This window comes from Podarcis pityusensis (genome assembly GCF_964106645.2).
Source record: "Podarcis pityusensis genome assembly, chromosome: 2".
Classification (NCBI taxonomy): Eukaryota; Metazoa; Chordata; class Lepidosauria; order Squamata; family Lacertidae; genus Podarcis; species Podarcis pityusensis.
In genome coordinates, this window is record NC_138029.1 from 24,106,055 (window position 1) to 24,125,795 (window position 19,741).

Genomic DNA, 19,741 nt, shown 5'->3' on the forward strand with positions numbered 1-19,741 from the left:
CTGTGGGTCTGATGCCTCCCCACCCTTATGTCAATGAATTGTTACGAATTGCTACTGTATCCAGAAGCCAACACAATAGGATTAATAAACGAAACATGAAAAAGGACAATAATAAAGTGTGTGCAGATCAAGCTACTTAACAATATACCAATCAGAACATCTGGGGAGGGGGGAGAGACAAGGAACAATTATCTAGATATTTCCAAACTGACAAACAAGCACATACCTCCCTGGTGAAATCTACTTCTTTTTAAAACTATATCTTTTTTATTATTAAAGATTTGCTTGGGTTACAAACCAAAATCTACACCTAATACTGTGTAAATAATACTTAAGCATTTAGTAAGAATGGTTTCAAGCACATGCTTTTTCACTGTTTAAAATATTTTTCTGTTTCACAACTAATGCATTGCAAAACAGAATACGTCAAGAAACATGCATGTGGAATGGCTCAAAATATCACAAAATGCTATTTGGCTGTTATATCACAGCAGGATTCAGGTTTTGTCATATTGATTTTCCAAACAAGAAACTTGAGGTTTTCTTGAATTCTACTTACCCCACCAATGGTGGCTCATTCATTCTACTTACCAATTTCCAAGATGGATGCATTAAAGTGCTTAAAACACTATTCTTCCAGAGTAAAATGATGGTAGTTTTGTAATTATATCCCTTGGCAAGTAGAATAAAAATTATTACCCCAAAGCCTCTGAAGCTGTGAAATGAATTTTGTGACTCACATTTCAAACATGAAAGGTTTGCGCAGAAACCCTGAAATATTGTACTGTGACTAGAAGTGTTTTCAAGAGTTTATTATGATGAATGAAGCCTGCCTTTTTCTTTGTAGACAACTGAAAGAGTGCCTCAAGCTGTGCTTATGCTTCTTGTGGCAACCTGCTGTGGTACTTGCAAAGATAAGAGAGCATGGGGGGGGGGGAGGTTTAAAAAAGCAGCAAGCTACAGTCTATCTAAATGAATACTTTTTTTACAATTCAAATTGTGAGTTGTATCACATTGGGGATTTGTACATATTCAACCGTTGTATTTTCAGAATCAATACCTCTGGAGGGACAGTATGCAACATATGTTTAGTACGATGACTTTCTTTTGTAGTTGGATTATGGTGAGCATAGTGACATCTGCCTTTTCACTCTTGGATAGAAATTAGGCAGGTTATCAAGTCACATAAATCTGTACAGGAATTCCTTCCCTTTTACAAGCTGTTCTCTTCTTTAGTGCTTGAAAACCAAGCTATCAAAATACAGTAACACGATCCCTTCGGAAATTAGGCCCAGGTGTGACTAGTAGTTCCCTGGCCCTTCGCGTCAACTAGAGGTGTTGGCCCTCCAGATGTGGTTGAACTACAGCCCCCATAATCTCTGATCACTGGTCATGCTAGCTGGGACTGATGGGAGTTGTAGTTCAGCAAAACCTGAAGGGCCACAGGGTAGCTATCCCTATCTGAAGTATGTTTACCATGTACGTTCATGGAACAATATAAATAATAATAGCTGTTGTCACTTGATATTTAGCAACTTTTACTGGTCAATGACTGCTGAAACTGTATTGAGCAGAAATGTTTGGCGTCCACCTGTCTCAGGATACAAGAGTGTGCCTTTGGGACTGAAGTCAAACCGTTGGGAGAGTTACAGCACCTGCTGTGGCTGCAGAGACCAAGAGCCATGAGACAGCGATCCAGGCTGAGTTAAGCATCCTCATCCAATTTGCATTTGCTATGAGTGGCTCTAAGGACAAATTATTGGCCAAAAAGCAGGATACAAATATAATGTAATAATAATAAGTAAATGAACTGTGTGGGATGGACGTCTAAGTAAATACGTTTCTGACTTGCAGTGAAAGGTGGGAGAGTGGAGAGAATGGAAGAACACAAACACAAAAGTTTTCCCTTTCAGTACCTCAGGGAGCCAGGAAGTGTTCAGGCTGTCACTGAACATGCTGACACGAGGTTCCTTTCTAGGCCCTGGTAATATTCAGCAGAACAATCATGTTTTTCTGACACTTCTTTACCCAAGATAGTGATTGTCTTCTTGTTTTTTAAAAAAACACCATCACCATCACAGGCTATAGGCTACTGTAGAGTAAGTGACTGCAAGCAGACATAAAAGAATTTTAATAATGGGGATGGGGGTGGGGGAAGGCCAGGCAGTAGCTCCTGGGAAGAGAAGCATGGACATTACTCTGTCACAGGGCTGGATTTAGGTTTGATGAGGCCCTAAGCTACTGAAGGTAATGGGGCCCCTTTTATGTGTCCAGCTGTCCTTTGTCGCTTTTTTGTGTTGAATATATGCTATATGGTAATTTATGCACCTGGGTAAAGGTAAAGGTACCCCTGACCATTAGGTCCAGTCGTGGCCAACTCTGGGGTTGCAGCGCTCATCTTGCTTTATTGGCCGAGGGAGCCAGCGTACAGCTTCCGGGTCATGTGGCCAGCATGACTAAACTGCTTCTGGCGAACCAGAGCAGCGCACAGAAACGCTGTTTACCTTCCTGCCAGAGTGGTACCTGTTTATCTACTTGCACTTGACGTGCTTTCGAAATGCTAGTTCGGCCGGAGCTGGGACCGAGAAACGGGAGCTCACCCCGTCGTGGGGTCGTGGAGATTCAAACCGCCGACCTTCCGACCGGCAAGCCCTAGGCTCTGTGGTTTAGACCACAGTGCCACCCGCGTCCCAATTTATGCAGCTAATAGGTATCTAAAGCCATTTGCACATAACAAAATATGTATTTTATCAAAGTAATTGTTGAACTGAAATACAATTATGAAGAAGTACGGTATATTAATAGTATATCCAGGGGGTTTTTTTCCTTTAAATTTTTTGGGCCCCCCCAAGAGAGTGGGGCCCTAGGCTACAGCTTGTTTAGGTAAAGGTAAAGGGACCCCTGACCGTTAGGTCCAGTCGTTGCCAACTCTGGGGTTGCGGTGCTCATCTCACTTTATTGGCTGAGGGAGCCGGCGTACAGCTTCCAGGTCATGTGGCCAGCATGACTAAGCCGCTTCTGGCAAACCAGAGCAGCGCACGGAAACGCTGTTTACCTTCCCGCCGGAGCGGTACCTATTTATCTAATTTGATGTGCTTTTGAACTGCTAGGTTGGCAGGAGCAGGGACCGAGCAACGGGCACTGCTCTGTAACCTCTCTTAAGGAATCACTGATGTTTGCCATCCCCCTAGTAGCAATTTACTCCCCTCCCCCCAGGTCAGCAGCGTAGCCAGCCACTCGGGCACCTGGGGCGGTGCGTGCCCTGAGCCCATGGGCGGCATATAAACAACAACAACAACAACTATTATTATTATTATTATTATTATTATTATTATTATTATTATTATTATTATTCTCTCCCGCCTGTAATAATTGTCCAGCACCCACCACCGCCCCCTGCAGCTCCCCAGCAGTCTGTCAATTCTCCTTTGTCACCTGAGCCTACTGCCTCCGAAACCCCATTGAGAAGGCAGGGCTCCAAACGGGACACGCAATTTCACCCCCCTCCCTTTCTTAAAACTCGGCCGTTGCTGCTGCCACGCTACCCTGCCCAGCCCGCAAGCGGCGCCACTCCCGGCGAGGCCTAGCCGCTTTTCCCAAGCGCAGGCCACGTCGCCTAGCAACCCCGCCGACGCGGCGAAGCTCGCTGCGCCGGAAGCGGAAGTAGCTCGGGCCCGTCGGGCCTGCCCCTCGCTGAGGGAGCCCGGCGGGAAAGGGCGGGGTTGGTTTGAACCGTTGGCTGCCTTTTGCCTGGTCTCCTTGCAGCCGCGCCGGTTCCCCGACTCTTCTCGGAGCCCCGTTTCTCGGGGTCGCGTCGTTCAGCCCCACTGAAATAAGGGGGGGGGAGAGAGGGAGGCGCAGGTTTGTGAGGTCTGTGGGGGGTTTAGGACACTCCCTCAGTTCACTGCAACCACCGCAGCCCCACTTCTGTGGCATCTCCTTGTAGCCTCGCCCTTGTTTGTGGGGGGTGGAGGGAAGTGGGGTTGTGCCAACCCCCCCTCTTTCTCTGCCAGGGGGCGAACCTTTGCCGAAAGCCTCGACGTCGTGGACTGCGCGAGGTAAACGGAGCTATGTTGTCATGTCTGTGCTTAAGGAGCTTTCAGCCCTTCTCTGCACAGTTGCTTGAGAATAAATCCCATTTAATTGGATGGGGCTAATTTTCCGAGTAGGTATGCATAAGCCTGGGCATGGGCCAGTGCCGGATTAAACCCCTAGGCAGTCGAAATCTTGCCCCCCTCCCGCAAATTATCTCCTAATACTTTATTTCATCTTTAAAGGTAAAGGGACCCCTGACCATTAAGTCCAGTCGTGACTGACTCTGGGGTTGTGGCACTCATCTCGTTTTATTGGCTGAGGGAGCCGGCGTACAGCTTCCGGGTCATGTGGCCAGCATGTTCTGGCAAACCAGAGCAGCACACAGAAACGCCGCTTACCTTCCCTGCTGGAGCAGTATTTATTTATCTACTTGCACTTTGACGTGCTTTCGAACTGCTAAGTTGGCAGGAGCTGGGACTGAGCAACAGGAGCTCACCTTGTCGCGAGGATTCGAACCGCTGACCTTCTGATCAGCAAGTCCTAGGCTCTGTGGTTTAACCAACAGTGCCACCTGCGTCCCTTATTTCATTCTTGCCAACCAACAATTTCAGCAAACTGATTTCATTGCACAAAAACAAACCGTACCCACTTGGATCCGTTGTGGCCCCTGAAAGGGGTGAGGGGGCCCTAGGCCGGTGCCTACGCTGCCTATTTGGTAATCCGACTCTGGCTTTTGCACATTTACATTGGGGTGGTTTATTGCCCCATTGAACTTGGGGGTGGGGGGACCTTGGAGTGAACGTGTTTATGGTGGTGTTAAAAAAGCAGCTGTCATATGTACACTGATCAGGGTCCCATTGAACTGTCAGGCATACTTCTGCACAGGTGTGCCAAGGATTGCGCTTGCAGGGTCTTTGCCTTTCCACTGAAAATCCCATATCAACACTGCAATCCTGTGTGTGTGTCCCACTATTTTTGGTAAGCGTTACTATGGCATAAGCGTGCACAGGATTACTGCCTGAGAGATTTGCTGCGGCCGTGTCATATACACATCCTTGTAGGGTGGAGGTAAACTACTCTGGCCGGCCTGATGATTTGTTAGTGGGAGAGAAACGGCAAAATAATGCAATTAGAATGATGTTTTTAAACAGAACACTCAATTGGGTCAAAGAGCTGTAGCCAGATTGTTTACCTGGGTTGGTTATAGGAAGCATACGACTCCAGTGGTGACTGGTCTGTTTGTGGGCACAGTTTAAAGTGCTGGTTAGGATCTATAAAATCTTCTTTGGCTTAGGTCAAGGATATCTGAAATACCGTAGTCCCTCATACAAACCTGCCAAGGCTGGTTCTTCAGGGGAGATCTTCAGGGGAGGCCCTTCCCATGCTCCCACCACCCTCACAGGCATACTTGTGGGACAGGGCCTTCTCAGTGTCTGCTCCCAGACTTTGGAACTCCCTTCCTAGAGAAGTTAGACTTGTTGTCCTTCTCTGGCAGTTGAATATGTGCTTGTTCTAACAGGCTTTTGGGAACTGAATGCTTTTAAGGAAAGGCAGGTGTTGTGTTTTTATTTGTGATGATCTGTATGTGATCTCGTATATACAGCGGTTTTTTTTCTGGGGGGACGCAGGGGTATGCATACCACTAAATATTTTGTGAATCTTTGTACCTTTGTCCATTTACTGTATTTATTTTCCCCGATTTGAATTATAAAATGGTGATTTTCTTGAGTCAAAACGAGAGTACCCCTAAACATCTTTTAGAAAAAAGCAGTGTGTGTGTGTGTGTGTGTGTGTGTTCTACTAGTGTTTAATTGTTTTTTAATTATTGCTTTAAAAAATATGTTTTTAGCTGTTTCTGTTTTAGCTGTAAGCTGCCTTAAGACTCTGTCAGGGAAAAAGGTGGAATATAAAAAGATATAATAATGATAGTAGTGAAGTTTTTTTGAGGATAAATATCTGTGTTGACCTGTGTTGAAAAGCAATTTAGCTAAGCAAGTAAACTCAAAAGATTAACAATGTACATGATGTCAAGGAAGTGTTTATCTTATGTCTCTTGCCTATGACACATATTAATTGAATGTCAATTCTGTTTTAACCAGTGGAGGCATGCTTTCAAGTACATGACTGCAGCTTCTAACTTGGCAAAGCAGTGCATATCTTATACTTAACCAATGCTGCACTAACTCCACGTATAATTCTGATAGTTTTTTCGGTAGTATTACTGTTTGTCTGCTCCAAATTCTATTTAAACCCAAGAAGTCTGGCAACTGTAGCCAGTGTTCTGGGTACATTTTGCAACAGGGAATTTCATTAGCGTGAGCAGTTTCTGAGGTCTGGGCACAGTGCTGCGCCTAAGATTTCAGATTAAAACTGCAGCGTGGAAGGAAAGGAGGACCGTTTTCTGCCTCCCTACTTCCAGCTACTCTCTGAAGACTGGAGAAAAGACCCACTTAAGAATATTAAGGGGTTGGGCAGGAAAAGGATTGGTCATGTGAAGAAAGAACATAATATTTTAGATTCAGGTAGGTAGCTGTGTTGGGTATCTGAAGAAGCTCACAAAAGCTCATACTAAGTACAAACTTAGTTGGTCTCTAAGGTGCTACTGGACACACCCACACCCACCCACACCCACATATATATATATATATATATATATATATATATATACAGTGGTGCCTCGCAAGACGAAATTAATCCGTTCCGCGAGTCTCTTCGTCTTGCGGTTTTTTCGTCTTGCGAAGCATGGCTATTAGCGGCTTAGCGGCTATTAACGGCTTAGCCGCTATTAGCGGCTTAGCGCCTTTCAGAAAAAGGAAACAAACTCGCAAGAACTCGCAAGACGTTTCGTCTTGCGAAGCAAGCCCATAGGGAAATTCGTCTTGCGGAACGACTCAAAAAACGGAAAACTCTTTCGTCTTGCGTGTTTTTCGTCTTGCGAGGCATTCGTCTTGCGAGGTACCATTGTATATATATAATATTGTAGCTGCAGTTCATTCATTTTCAGCTTTGTATTGTTATATTAAAAAAAATGGCCATAACCGAGGTTTAAGGTGCCATTTACCTCCTAGCTTTCATATCTCAGTTTATCTGACTGTAGCTTCTCTCTCACATAGCTACAATTTCCAGCACCCTTATTAAACTACATTTCTCAGGGTTCTTGGGGTGTGTTTGTGGGGGAAATGTGCTTTAAATATGTTTTGTGTATGCCGCCACTGTTACTGGTTTTCAATCCAGATCCCTGCTAGCTAGGGATGATGGGAGTTGTAGTCCAACAACAACTGGAGACTCAAGTTTGGGAAACTCTGATCCAGATGATGGACATGATATATATCCCTGTCAGCAGGTTCTTCTTTTGGGAGGGCCATTTTGAGAAGAGTATGAGGCAGGTAGTATCTCACTTCCCTCTGTTTTAGATGTCAAGTTCTGTTGACACACTACTACTTCCTACATTGCTCTTTAACATCTGTGTTGGCAATTTACATTGGACAATATTTGGCCCAGGCTGGGAGACCTGTTTGTTGAACTTTGCTGTGTATAAATAAAATATTATTTAAAATAAAAGATTGCATTGTGTTTTTTGCATTGTGTTTCCAGTTATCCTTTTAAACGCATCTATATTCCGATTGTTGAATGAGCAGAATGAGTGGTGAAGAAGAAACTTGGGAGAAACTGGATTCAGAATTTGATCACTATGTTGTGGATATGAAGCCTTATGTTTTGAAACTGCCTCACAAATCAGGTAAACATTGGAATGAAACGCTATCCGTAATATTTTATTTTTCCATTTTACAGTAGCACACTTAAACCAAATAAGATAAACATATATGCTCTTTAATCTTGGCTTTGCTATATGCTCAACACCGTGTTATTGACCAGTTAAATAAACTGAGTCCTAATTTATCTTATGGACTCATGGTATGTTGTAAATATTATGGTGGGGAGGGAGGAATGAATTTTTGTCTGAGTAATTTATCATATCAAAGCATTGCTTACAGTTGGATTGCTGTGTGTAGCATGCTTTATGTCTAGGCAGCTAGGACTATTCTAACAACTTGGTGCTTCTTGAGCAAAAGTAACAAAAATCATATATGCTGCTGATACTGAACTACCTCCCTTATACAGAAAATACCCAGATCTCGGAGACAAGGGCATAGTGATGGGGACGTTCAATTCATTGTGGAGGCTTCATGCAATGGAAGAGTCCGGGAATCCAGTCCTGTCTCTCGCTTTTGAAGGGCTTTCAAGTGCAGGGTCACAGTGCTGATGGCTGCCCAATTCCAGTAGCCCTGGAGCATAGGATTGTATCCAACTCTTCTGCTCCACTTTCACAGCAGGCTTGCTGACTGATTGATTGAATTGATATACTGCCCTATACCTGGAGGTCTTGGTGCGGTTCACACAATAAAATCAAAATATGAAACCACAAAATACATAATCAAAATTAAAAAGCACAACCCAATAGCCGCCGCCCACAACTCACATTTTAAAAGGGCATAGGCTTCCTGAGCAGAACTTTACCCCTTTTCTCCCCTGCAGCCCACCCCACCCTCAAAATGGGGCAGATTTGGGGGCTGGATGGGCAGATGAGCAGAAGGGAGAGTTCTGTTTCGCAAGTAGAACTGTTTGCACAGTGTTGAATGCAACCCATAGGGAAGAAGCCTAGTGCAATATTCTTTGCTGGGTATAAAATTGGATTGAGGGATTAGTAAAATATATAAAATATGGTAAGTTAGGATTTGATTATGTGAACAGTTATTGTTGTTCCAAGAAAAGGGATACAGTCTCCCTGGCACTTGCGCTGTGTATAGAGGGCAGGTGATGGTGTCTAGTGTCAGTTTAGTGAAGGAAGAGGAAATGATGGAATAAATGCTTTACCAAATTAAATACTGAAAAGTGCTACAAATGTGCATAATCATAACATTTGTTTTCATTGTTTATCTTTTAAGCATTTCAGTTAATACTGATTATTCAGGCTCATCCTTCTTAATGATGTAAATATACTTTTATATAAAGAATTCTGGTTATTTTATGATTAATCACATAGAGATAATGAAAATTTTAAAAAAATAGGATTTGTTGAGGATTATACCATTTTATAAAATTACAAATGATTTTTAGAAGCTTCTCTTCCTGATCTTACTTAAAAACAAATAAACACTATAGCAGGTTAACTAATATTATTGCTATTAATAAATGAAAACAGTATTTTTATAAATTTAGAGATTACAGACAGAAAATGGACTTACTATGTGGATGTAATCTACAAAGTGTAAGTGCTTGATAAATATTTTTGATCAGTTTTTTAATCCTACTAGTGGTACATCTTGTTACAGAAAAACAACCAATGTAATGCCATGAGAGGTTGCTAAATTTACTCTTCTAGTTAAAATATTTTCACAAGTAGGCTCAGTACATTAGTAACAGGATGTGGTTTTTCATAAAGAGGATAGAAAATTGTTTCACTTCCTGAAGAACACATGACATTTTGGCCTTAATTCTGTAGAGGGAATATGTATTTTATCACTAAATTTAATACCTTGTTCTTAAAATGCTTTCATTTATTGTCTCCCAACACAGCCATGAAATGTATACAACATCACAAGAATTTGAAGGGGTATGCTTAGAAAAAAAATGTTGCTAAGGCTGTGGTGTGATTATACCACACTCTGATCCAAAGATTTAGATCCGTTTCATATACAGTATGAGAAAATCTATACATAAAATATGTATGATTTAGTGTATAAAAATTATAAAGGTGTATATTCAAACTTGTAATACACAAAATATACAGATGATTCACACATTACACTGAACACATTAGAAGTTTTTTCTCTAACGTATATAAAAAACGTCCCATGTGGCAAACTTTAAATCTATAGAGGTGTATTCTGTGGTATTGCTCAGCTGACAGTAATATTGCCAGCAATTTTTGTTTTTTGCATTCATTCACTAAATCTGCTTTCGTGTATCCCCTAACACCTTGAAACAGATTTATAATGTGTCTTTGTGCTGCAAGGAAAGGGTATTCCTAAAAGTTACTTCTTGTTGCACTTATGCAAGCCTTACCATCAGCTGAATGATGCTTGAATAAAGCTCATAGCCTGTACTTCCTTCAAATTTATAAGTAGCTTTTACATGCAAATACATGCGTTAAGGGTCAAACTACCAGTATTTGAGTGCTTCCTTGTGTTAATTAGTCTGTATAAGTGTAACAGTTTGTGTACTATTACTAACTTCGGAAACACAAGATTTCTTTTGAAGTTTATATTTTGCAATAAAACATTTTCAGCTCGGCATGAATTTATTTATTGATAGAAAAGGTAAATATTTAGACCGCTGTAATTTCAGCTTCTTACACTTGATACATTCCACCTCCACCCTTCTCAGAACGTCAGAGATGTGCCCTTTGGATCAAAAAGCTTTGTGAGCCTTCAGGTGCGGGCGCAGGTACTGTTGGTAGGAAGAACCGGAACTTGTATGGAAAGCTGCTTCTGCATATGCTGAAGAGAGGAGTGCTGGAGGGCCCCTTTACACAGAAACCAGAAGCAGGAACATTGAAAACTCTTCCTTCATACATGGTAAATATGAAGTGCATTACTATGGAAGGATATTTGTTGTCATTATATGAGCCTGAGGGCTTTTGATCCAGCAGGAGGCATCACTCTCACAAGAGGCGACATAGTGTTTTTGGCAGATTCCCTCTTGCCCTGTCCTAGGGGATCCTCTCTAGGGCAATATTTTGGGAGTGCCAGGGGATGGAGAATCAGCAAAAATGGCTTCTTCCCATGGATGCCTCCCTCCAGTGCAGCTGTGCTAAGAACACTAATTTCACTCATAGTCAGCAAGTTAACGTACCTATTTTGTACAGTGGTACCTCAGGTTACATACACTTCAGGTTACAGACTCCGCTAACCCAGAAATAGTACCTCGGGCTAAGAACTTTGCTTCAGGATGAGAACAGAAATCGTGCTCCGGCGGCGCAGTGGCAGCAGGAGGCCCCATTAGCTAAAGTGGTGCTTCAGGTTAAGAACAGTTTCAGGTTAAGCACGGACCTCCGGAACGAATTAAGTACTTAACCCAAGGTACCACTGTATTTATGGCAATGCACACAGAGATCCTTTTGGGGTTGCAAACAGGACAAAATGGGATAAGATTTTTTTTAAAATGCCTTTTATTTTTGCTATTGTTGCTTTTACAGTGGTGCCTCGCAAGACGAAAATAATCCGTTCCGCAAGTCTCTTCGTCTAGCGGTTTTTTCGTCTTGCGAAGCAACCCTATTAGCGGCTTAGCGGATTAGCGCTATTAGCAGTTTAGCGGTTTAGCGGCTATTAAAGGCTTAGCGGCTTAGCGGCTAAAAGGCTATTAGCGGCTTAGAAAAAGGGGGGGGAGCGAAAAAAATCGCAAGACTCGCAAGATGTTTTCGTCTTGCGAAGCAAGCCCATAGGGAAATTCGTCTTGCGAAGCGCATCGAAAAACGGAAAACCCTTCCGTCTAGCGGGTTTTTCGTCTTGCGAGGCATTCGTCTTGCGGGGCACCACTGTACTGTGCTAAGCTGCCATTCTCATAGAAGCCTAGGGTAGTTTGCAGCATAATAAAATACAATTAAGAGGTTTTTAAAAAACTACATATGGATACTGTTGTTCAGACTGCCTTACGTTATCACACTGCAGGCCGTATCTGTTTTTGGAAATGCAAGTAGGGATGTGCCTCCTGATCTCAAAGCATTAGATACTTGGGCCTCATGCCATCCAGGGCTTTGTACACTGGTTCCAGCACTTTAAATGGGGTCCAGTTTCAATTTGTTTGTCTACCTGAACTATGGAACTCCTCAAAGTGCTTTACAACTTGAGCAATTTGAGAATCTATTCTGACATAAGCTAAGGCACAAGTACTCGGGTGTGTCACTGGGACACAAATGTATGGGGTAGTTGGTCTAAGTTGCTGGACAGTGTTGATGTTTGATGATAGCAAAATGCGTGACCATTTATGAAGGTTTTATATTTCTGGCTCCTCAATATGTATATAGGAGATAATGCAGCGTGGTAAGAGTCTGTGAAACCAAGTGAGAAGTTTAATACAGAGTTGACCTTCAAAATAAATATGAAAAGGTTACTCCACCTGAGTCTGACATAAATTTTTGATTTTTAAAAATGATACTAAGCAAATGGCAAAGATAGCCAAGAAGCTGATAAATTGTGTTAAACACAGTCAAGGATAAGTTAGAACTGAAAGTCAGGTTTCTGAAAGGTTATCACTTGCCTGAATACGTGTAGAAGTATTTTGGTGATAATACATCATTTCTGTTGCCTAGGTCCTGGAAACTCATAGTTTCTGAAGAGAAGCTAGGAGATGTTCCTGGAAACTTAAAAGCGTTTTTATTTTTTATTTTTTTAAATGTAGTCTATCTACTTTGATGAACCAAATTCAGCAAGAGTGTGGAGCAGCAGCCCAGAAGGTTTACCTGATTGGGTCATGGGAGAGCTGGGGCAAAGTGATTCTAAAATGGATGAATCCTGGAAGGTATCTTTTAGAGAGGAGTCTGCTCTAGTAACCTCACCCCTTGGACACAGGTATGAAGTGCTTTGCTAATCTACATAAATATATCCAAAACGAGTAACACTGAAAAGAGACGCCTTTGAAGCATGTTAAAATATCACCTTGGCACTCATGCTAAGAAATTGTGCTTATAGTGTAAATAGCAGAGAAGGGCCATAAAAAGCCTGGCTTGCACATCACATTAAATTATAGTTGAAATGAACTGGTTTAATGTGAATGTGCATGCTGCTGATACCACTCCTTCCTCACACCTGCTGATAAACTAAGCCATGGTCTGTCTTTGTGTTATATCTGAACCTGGACTCGTGGTTTATTCCTTGGCTTACTGCGGTAACCCAAGATTTGTTTTTGGATTGCTGCTTGTGGTTCATTTGGAGAGAAAGAAATCATGAGGCAGGGTCTGCACGTAACATTAAGCCAGACCATGGCTTTGTTCCCCAGTGGCGTGGCAGTGGTGGTGAGGGACGAGCAAAGTGCTTATGATTTCAGCAGCATGCATGATAAGAATGAGGTTCCTGTCTGCCTCATTGGGGCTTTTAATGATCTAGTGGGCATGCAAAAACACGGTATTCTTTTTCTGCCCTCATTTGCTTATTCTAATTATGTAAAGCTCTTTATGATTCTCAATGGCTACCCCAATATTTGTAAACCTATTCCTAGAGAGGTCTGCCTTAGCACTCCCTTTCTCCCAATTCTTAAAATACTTTTTTATATACATTTAGAAAGCCTTTGGCCTGTCATATCACCCTGATTTTATTATTTATTTTTCTTCTTTAATGCGACCAATGTCTTTGGTTGACAATATGGCACTTGAGTGTACACATGTTTCTGTGAAGGTCTTCCCTGGTGCCCACAGTGTCCCCTCCTCCCACTGAAATTAGGCTTCAAAGAAATAATAATTTGCTGTATGCACAGTGGCAGTGTGTGTCATACCCATGGCAGTTTTCTGGTTTGCAAATGTGCCAATGGGCCCCAGAAACAAAGACGACCCACCATGCAATAATGAGTGGAATGGTTTCACCAGTTATGGTACTTATTTTGTAGATTAGTTTTGAGTCTTAATTTAAGCCTTAGACATGTTTGCATGTTTAGCTTTTGGATTTATAGCTGGAGCAGAGTTTAGTGATCCAACTCCTATTGCTTGCTGCATTGTTTTCTATTGTTGCTGTGTTGTTGTTTTTTAAGGCTGAGTGTATTTTTCTATTTTTTGTTAGCTTCTATGGGCTCTACAGGAGGAAGTGTGGGGTATACAGTAATTACAGATAATTGCTTCTTGTTGTAAATGAATTTGAGATCCTTCAAAAGGATAGCCGTTAAGGATCTTTTGATGTTGGAATTCGCTGTGCAACAGAATGATAGTTTTTGCTTTTAACTTAGCTGGTGCCTGTAAACTCGGCTGCACAACTTGCTTTAGAGATTAACTTCTGTTATGCTTTCTGTCTATGCACCTTATTTGAATTGGAGACCATAGTTCAGGTATAATGCTAAATAATGCTTTAGTACTACGGTAAACGGGACATGGGTGGCGCTGTGGTCTAAACCACTGAGCCTTTTGGGCTTGCTGATCAGAAGGTTGGTGGTTCGAATCCCCACAACGGGGTGAGCTCCCATTGCTCTTTCCCAGCTCCTGCCAACCTAGCAGTTCAAAAGCATATCAATGCAAGTAGATAAATAGGTACCGCTGCAGCAGGAAGGTAAACGGCGTTTCCGTGTGCTCTGACACTCATCACGGTCCTCTGTGCATCAGTAGCAGTTTAGTTATGCTGGCCACATGACCCGGAAAGTTGTCTGTGGAAAACGCTGGCTCCCTCAGCCTGAAGAAAGATGAGCGCTGCAGCCCATAGTCACCTTTGACTGGACTTAACCATCCAGGGGTCCTTTACCTTTACCGAGTACTACTGTGTGACAAAAGATTTCCCTTTGATTAAGCATAGTTTGACATTGTATCTGAACTGACAAACTGATGTACAGTATGCTTAAAATCAGAAGCTGAAGCTGGTTTGTAACCCTGTTTTGAAAGGCAAGTGCAAATAATTACAGTGGTACCTCGGGTTACATATGCTTCAGGTTACATACGCTTCAGATTACACACTCCACTAACCCAGAAATAGTGCTTCAGGTTAAGAACTTTGCTTCAGGATAAGAACAGAAATTGGGTCCGGCGGAGCGGCAGCAGTGGGAGGCCCCATTAGCTAAAGTGGTGCTTCAGGTTAAGAACAGTTTCAGGCGAAAAACGGACCTCCGGAACGAATTAAGTACTTAACCCGAGGTACCACTGTATTTGCCAATTTGGATATAATAGCAAATTCTGACTTCTGCAAAGGAGGAAGTAGCTAGTTGGGAATATGATGTTGTCAGAGTTGCTTCCAGATCCTAGCTCACAGAGGATCACGCTAGCCAGCGATCATTAAATAAAAGTCTTTATTGAGTTACAGTTTCCATTCTCAAGCTGCTGCGTGCAACCCTACGTCTAATGGTTAGATCGGCGAAGCTCCATCTGAGTCTCCGCCCCTTGTACACCAACTTAATATCCTAGCCTTGCTCCACCTTTTCCGCCTGACTGTTCTTCTCTGGGTCCCTCTGCCCCCCGGGGTCTCTTCCTTCCGGGATTCCTCTGACGCTGACGCTGACCCCCCTGACTCTTCTCCCTCCTTTCGGCGGGCTTTAGGACCTGGCTCCCTTTCCGGGCTGCCTACTGCGCCACCTTCCTGTGCATTTGAACTTGGCGCGCGCGCCCAACCTTCCACTTTCCGTCTGACCGTTTCTTCGCTCCCCGATGGAGGTGTGGCCACTCCTGACTCGTGCCCTCCCCCCTGTTGTGAGCTGCCAGCGCTTGATCCCTGGCGCCCTTCCTCTTCCCTGCTCTCTGGCGGTGACGCTGGTCCCGATTTCCAACTGCTCCCCTCTGAGTCCCCTCTGGCTCTATCTTCCTGGGGTGTCCCCCTAGGCTCCCCCCTTGCCCTGGCCACTGGTGCTCCTTTCTGTGAATCTTCTGATTCACTGGAAAGACTCGGAGATCTCGGGTCGTCGTCATCACTCATCTTTTCTTCTGCCTCCTCCCCCTCGCTCTCTGTTTCCTCCCTTGCCCTTGCCTCTGCTCCTGAACCCCTGACATCCATCCCCCCCTCGAAGCCCCCTCTTCCCCCCTCCCCTCCTTCCGGTGCGGGATCTGGGTGCTGCCGTGTCAGGGGGACGAATGTCGGATACAGTTCGCTTCCCGTGGCGGGCCGCCATCTGAAGTCTTCCGGTTCTTCCTCCCTGCTCTCGTTGACGACGGTCACCTCCGCTTCCATCTCTGTGCCGCCGTGCTCGAAACCCGGGTCGTCCCCGAAAACGTCCATGTCCGTCTCTCCCTCGTTGCCTTCTGGAGACGTTGCTCGTCCTGGACCCTCCAGCCACCTTCTGCGGAACTGCTCCTCTGGTCGATCATCCCACCAATACGAGGGTTCTGAAGCAGATCCCGAGGGTGACCCCTCCGGGGAACGGACGTCTCGTGTCGGTTCCTCGTCCGAGTCGAACCCCCGGAACGTGCTGGCTGAAAGCGTGGGCGTGAAAAGCCAGTCGTCGAAAAAGTCTGCTGGCATTGGCCTATGTGGGAAGAGGGCATGAAACTCTTCTTTGAGCAGAGGTTCGTCTAAAGCGTAGCCCGGCACCCAGCTGTTGGCACTGGCCGGGGTGCCCTCCTTGGCGAGAAGGTATTCTACCCCCTCTTCCCCCCATCTGGAGTCCAAAATCTCCGTGACTTCGTTGATGCGCTCCTCCTGTGCCACTCCCCCTTGCCCGGTTCTCTCTCGGAGCGGACCCGGTGCCGTTCCTGGTTCCTGAAACCTGTGAGGTGCCTTGTAGGGAGTGAGCACCGATCTGTGGAACACCGGATGCATTCTGGAACCCTCCGGAAGAGCCAGCCTGAAAGCCACCGGGTTGACCTGTTCTTCGACTTGGTAGGGCCCCAGTTGTTTATGCCCTAGTTTCTTCTTCGCCAACGACCTGGCCGGCACTGCGTGGGCTGCTAACCAGACCCAGTCTCCCACATGGATCTCTTCGCCAACCCTTCTGTGTTTGTCCGCTTGTACCTTGTATGCGTGTTTAGCCAGCTCCAGGTGCCGCCGCAGCTGATCGTGGACTTCCTGCAACTCCGACGCGAATGCATCTGCTGTCTGCGGCTCCCCCTCCCCCATTCTTTCCAGTCCCGGGAAGGTTCTGGGGTGCCTCCCGTTGTTGGCGAAGAACGGCGTGACCCCCGTGGACACGTGCTTCGTGTTGTTGTAGGCGAACTCGGCGAGAGGCAGGTAATCCACCCACGTCGCAGGCTGTTGATTCGCATAACATCTCAGGTACTGCTGCATGATGGCATTGACCCGCTCCGCTTGCCCGTTGGTCTGCGGGTGTCTAGCCGACGCCAGGTTGATCTTGACGTTCAGGAAGCCCATCAGCCTCTGCCAGAAGTTCGAGATGAACTGTCGCCTTCGGTCGGACAGAATAGACCGCGGCAGACCGTGAACCTTGAACACGTGGTCTATGAACAGTTTGGCGGTTTGTTCCGCCGTGGCCACCTTCGCACACGGAATGAAATGTGCCATCTTGGAGAACAAGTCCACCACCACCAGCACAGCCGTCTTGCCCCTCGAGCTGGGCAGATCCGTGACAAAGTCCAGGGCCACTCTCTCCCATGGTTCGAACGGAGTTTGCAGCGGTTCCAGCAGTCCGGCCGGCGGTCTGTGCACTGGTTTGGCCCTCTGGCAGGTGTCACACCTCGCCACGTAGTCCGCGACTTCCCCTCTCATTCCAGGCCACCAGAAGTCTCTGGCTACTAATTCCACCGTCTTCTTCTTTCCAAAGTGCCCGGCAGTGGGCGCGTCGTGCAGCTGCTGCAGTACCTTGGCGCGAAGTTCGTCTCCCGGCACGTAGATGGCCCCTTTACGGATGAGCAAACCATCTCGCAGCTGGAACTCGTCGGTCGCTGCCGTGCCCCTGTGCACCTCTGCCATCTTTGCTTGCGCGAAGGAGTCATCCTGCAACGCTCGTCGCACCGCATCCAGGTCAACTGTTGCCGCCGCGCACGCCCACACTGTCGGTGCGAAGATGTGCATGGCGGCCGCTGGCGTTGCCTCCTCCAGATACTGTGGCTTACGGGAGAGAGCATCCGCCATGATGTTGGTGTCCCCCGGGACATACTCTATTCGGAAGTCGAAATTCGCAAAGAACTCAGCCCAACGTATCTGCCTCTGGTTCAGGAACTGTGCCGTGCGCCAGTGCTCTAGATTCTTGTGGTCCGTGCAGACCTGCACCGTGTGCTTGGCGCCGATCAGGAAGTGCCTCCACGCTTTGAACGCTGCATGAATGGCCAGCAACTCCCTGTCCCAGATGGTGTAGTTCTGTTCGGACTTGCTGAGCTTCCTTGAGTAAAACGCTCCCGGCCTCCAAACCCCCTGCGGGTCTTTCTGCAGCAGGACTGCTCCCACGGCTCTGTCCGAAGCGTCTGTCTCCACCCTCATCGGCCTGCTGGGGTTGACATGAAGCAGCTGCTCTTCCGACGCGAAGAGACGCTTGAGTGCCTGAAAGGACTGCTCCGCCTGCTCTGTCCAGATGAACTTCTTTTTCTTGGAGCTGAGCGTGTCCGTGATGGCCGCTGTCTGCATCGCAAAGCCTTTGATAAACTTGCGATAGAAGTTCGCGAAGCCGACAAACCGTTGGACCTCCTTCCGGTTGCGTGGGCTTTTCCAATCCAACACTGCTCGGACCTTGGCGCTGTCCATGGCGAGCCCTTTATCAGACAACTTGTAGCCCAGGAAATCCACCTCCGTCACGTCGAATTGGCACTTCTCCAGCTTGGCGTAAAGCCTATGTTGCTGTAGCCTGCTCAGCACTTCCTTGACGTGTCTGTCATGCTCCTGCTGCGATTCCGAAAAGATCAGGATGTCATCCAAGAAACAGACGCACGTCTTGTAGAGGAGCCCCGCCAACACGTGATGCATGAAAGCTTGAAAAACGTGGGAGCCATTTTGCAATCCAAAAGGCATAACTCTATATTCGTAGGTGCCCAGGGGCGTGAACATGGCTGTCTTCCACTCATCTCCTTCCCGCATGCGAATGAGGTTGTATGCCCCTCGCAGGTCCAACTTGGTGAACACTCTGCCCTTCCGTACCTTTGCGAGGAGGTCGTCGATTCGGGGCATGGGGAAGTCCGATGGCTTGGTCACACTGTTCAAGATGCGATAGTCCACTACAAGTCTTTTTTGGGGCGTGTCCCGCTTCTTAACAAAGAATACCGGACTGCCCCCCACTGCCTTGGACTCTCGGATGAAACCGCGCTCCAAATTATGATCTATGAACTCTTTGAGTTCCTGCAGTTCGTCCTCAGACATGGAATACAGCTTCCCTTTGGGCAGCGCCGCCCCCGGCAGCAGGTCAATTTTGCAGTCATATGGTCTGTGGGGGGGTAGCCTGTCTGCCTCCTTCTCGCAGAAAACCTCCAAAAATTCTGCGTACTTGTGGGGAACCGCTTGCAGCGTGCCTAGCTGCCGCTGTGACTCCTCTTCCTCTCCTTCCTGCCTGGGCACGATGCAGTGTTCAGCGCAAAAGGAAGAGCCGAAGGTCAGCTGCCTCTGGTACCAAGCCAGCGTCGGGCTGTGCTTGTCCAGCCAACTCATGCCCAATACAATGGGCGTGTCCGATAGTTGAGTGACATTGAAGCTGATGATTTCCCTGTGATTCCCAAGTCGCATCACCATTGGTGGCGTCTGCTTCACCACTTGCCCCCCTAGCAGCTCCCTGCCATCCACCGTGACAACCTGCAGGGGCAGCGTGGCAGGCAGCAACTGTATAGCGTGCCGGTCGACAAAGTCCTGCCCTATAAAGTCCGCATTGCTTCCGGAGTCAATGGTGATTGGCACGTCCATGGTGATTCCATTGGGCAGCTGGAGCGACGCGGTGAGCCTCACTACTGGTTTGGGCGGGAGGGGGTCCATGGGCTGTAAAATCTCTGGGGACTGCTTCACTGACACGTCTGGCTGGGCCCCAGTGCCTCTTTCTCCAGCCAGACTCCGTCGTTTCCCTGCTGTGGTTGTCCTTGCTGCGTTGCTGCAGTTACCATTGCTGAGGCTGCAGTGTGCTTGTGGAGCCTCTGGGGACACTCTTTCGCCATATGCTG

General features: G+C 46.2%; 1 protein-coding gene across 5 annotated transcripts in view; it reads left to right on the forward strand.

Annotated features, from left to right (window-relative positions):
• Positions 1 to 3,662: 3,662 nt before the first annotated feature.
• The window catches only part of CEP112 (centrosomal protein 112), a 213,968-nt gene continuing 197,889 nt past the window's right edge, over positions 3,663 to 19,741 (forward strand). For 2 of the 5 annotated variants that reach the window (XR_013982675.1, XM_080994465.1), the window contains exons 1-4: positions 3,663 to 4,058; positions 7,630 to 7,774; positions 10,423 to 10,613; positions 12,436 to 12,605. Coding sequence is in view for 4 of the 5 variants with exons in the window: in XM_080994465.1 (XP_080850591.1) it covers positions 7,666 to 7,774; positions 10,423 to 10,613; positions 12,436 to 12,605 (470 nt within the window). In the remaining variant the exon portion in view is untranslated. The remainder of the gene's footprint in view (positions 4,059 to 7,629; positions 7,775 to 10,422; positions 10,614 to 12,435; positions 12,606 to 19,741) is intronic. The other 3 variants (XM_080994463.1, XM_080994464.1, XM_080994466.1) reach the window with 2 other exon arrangements.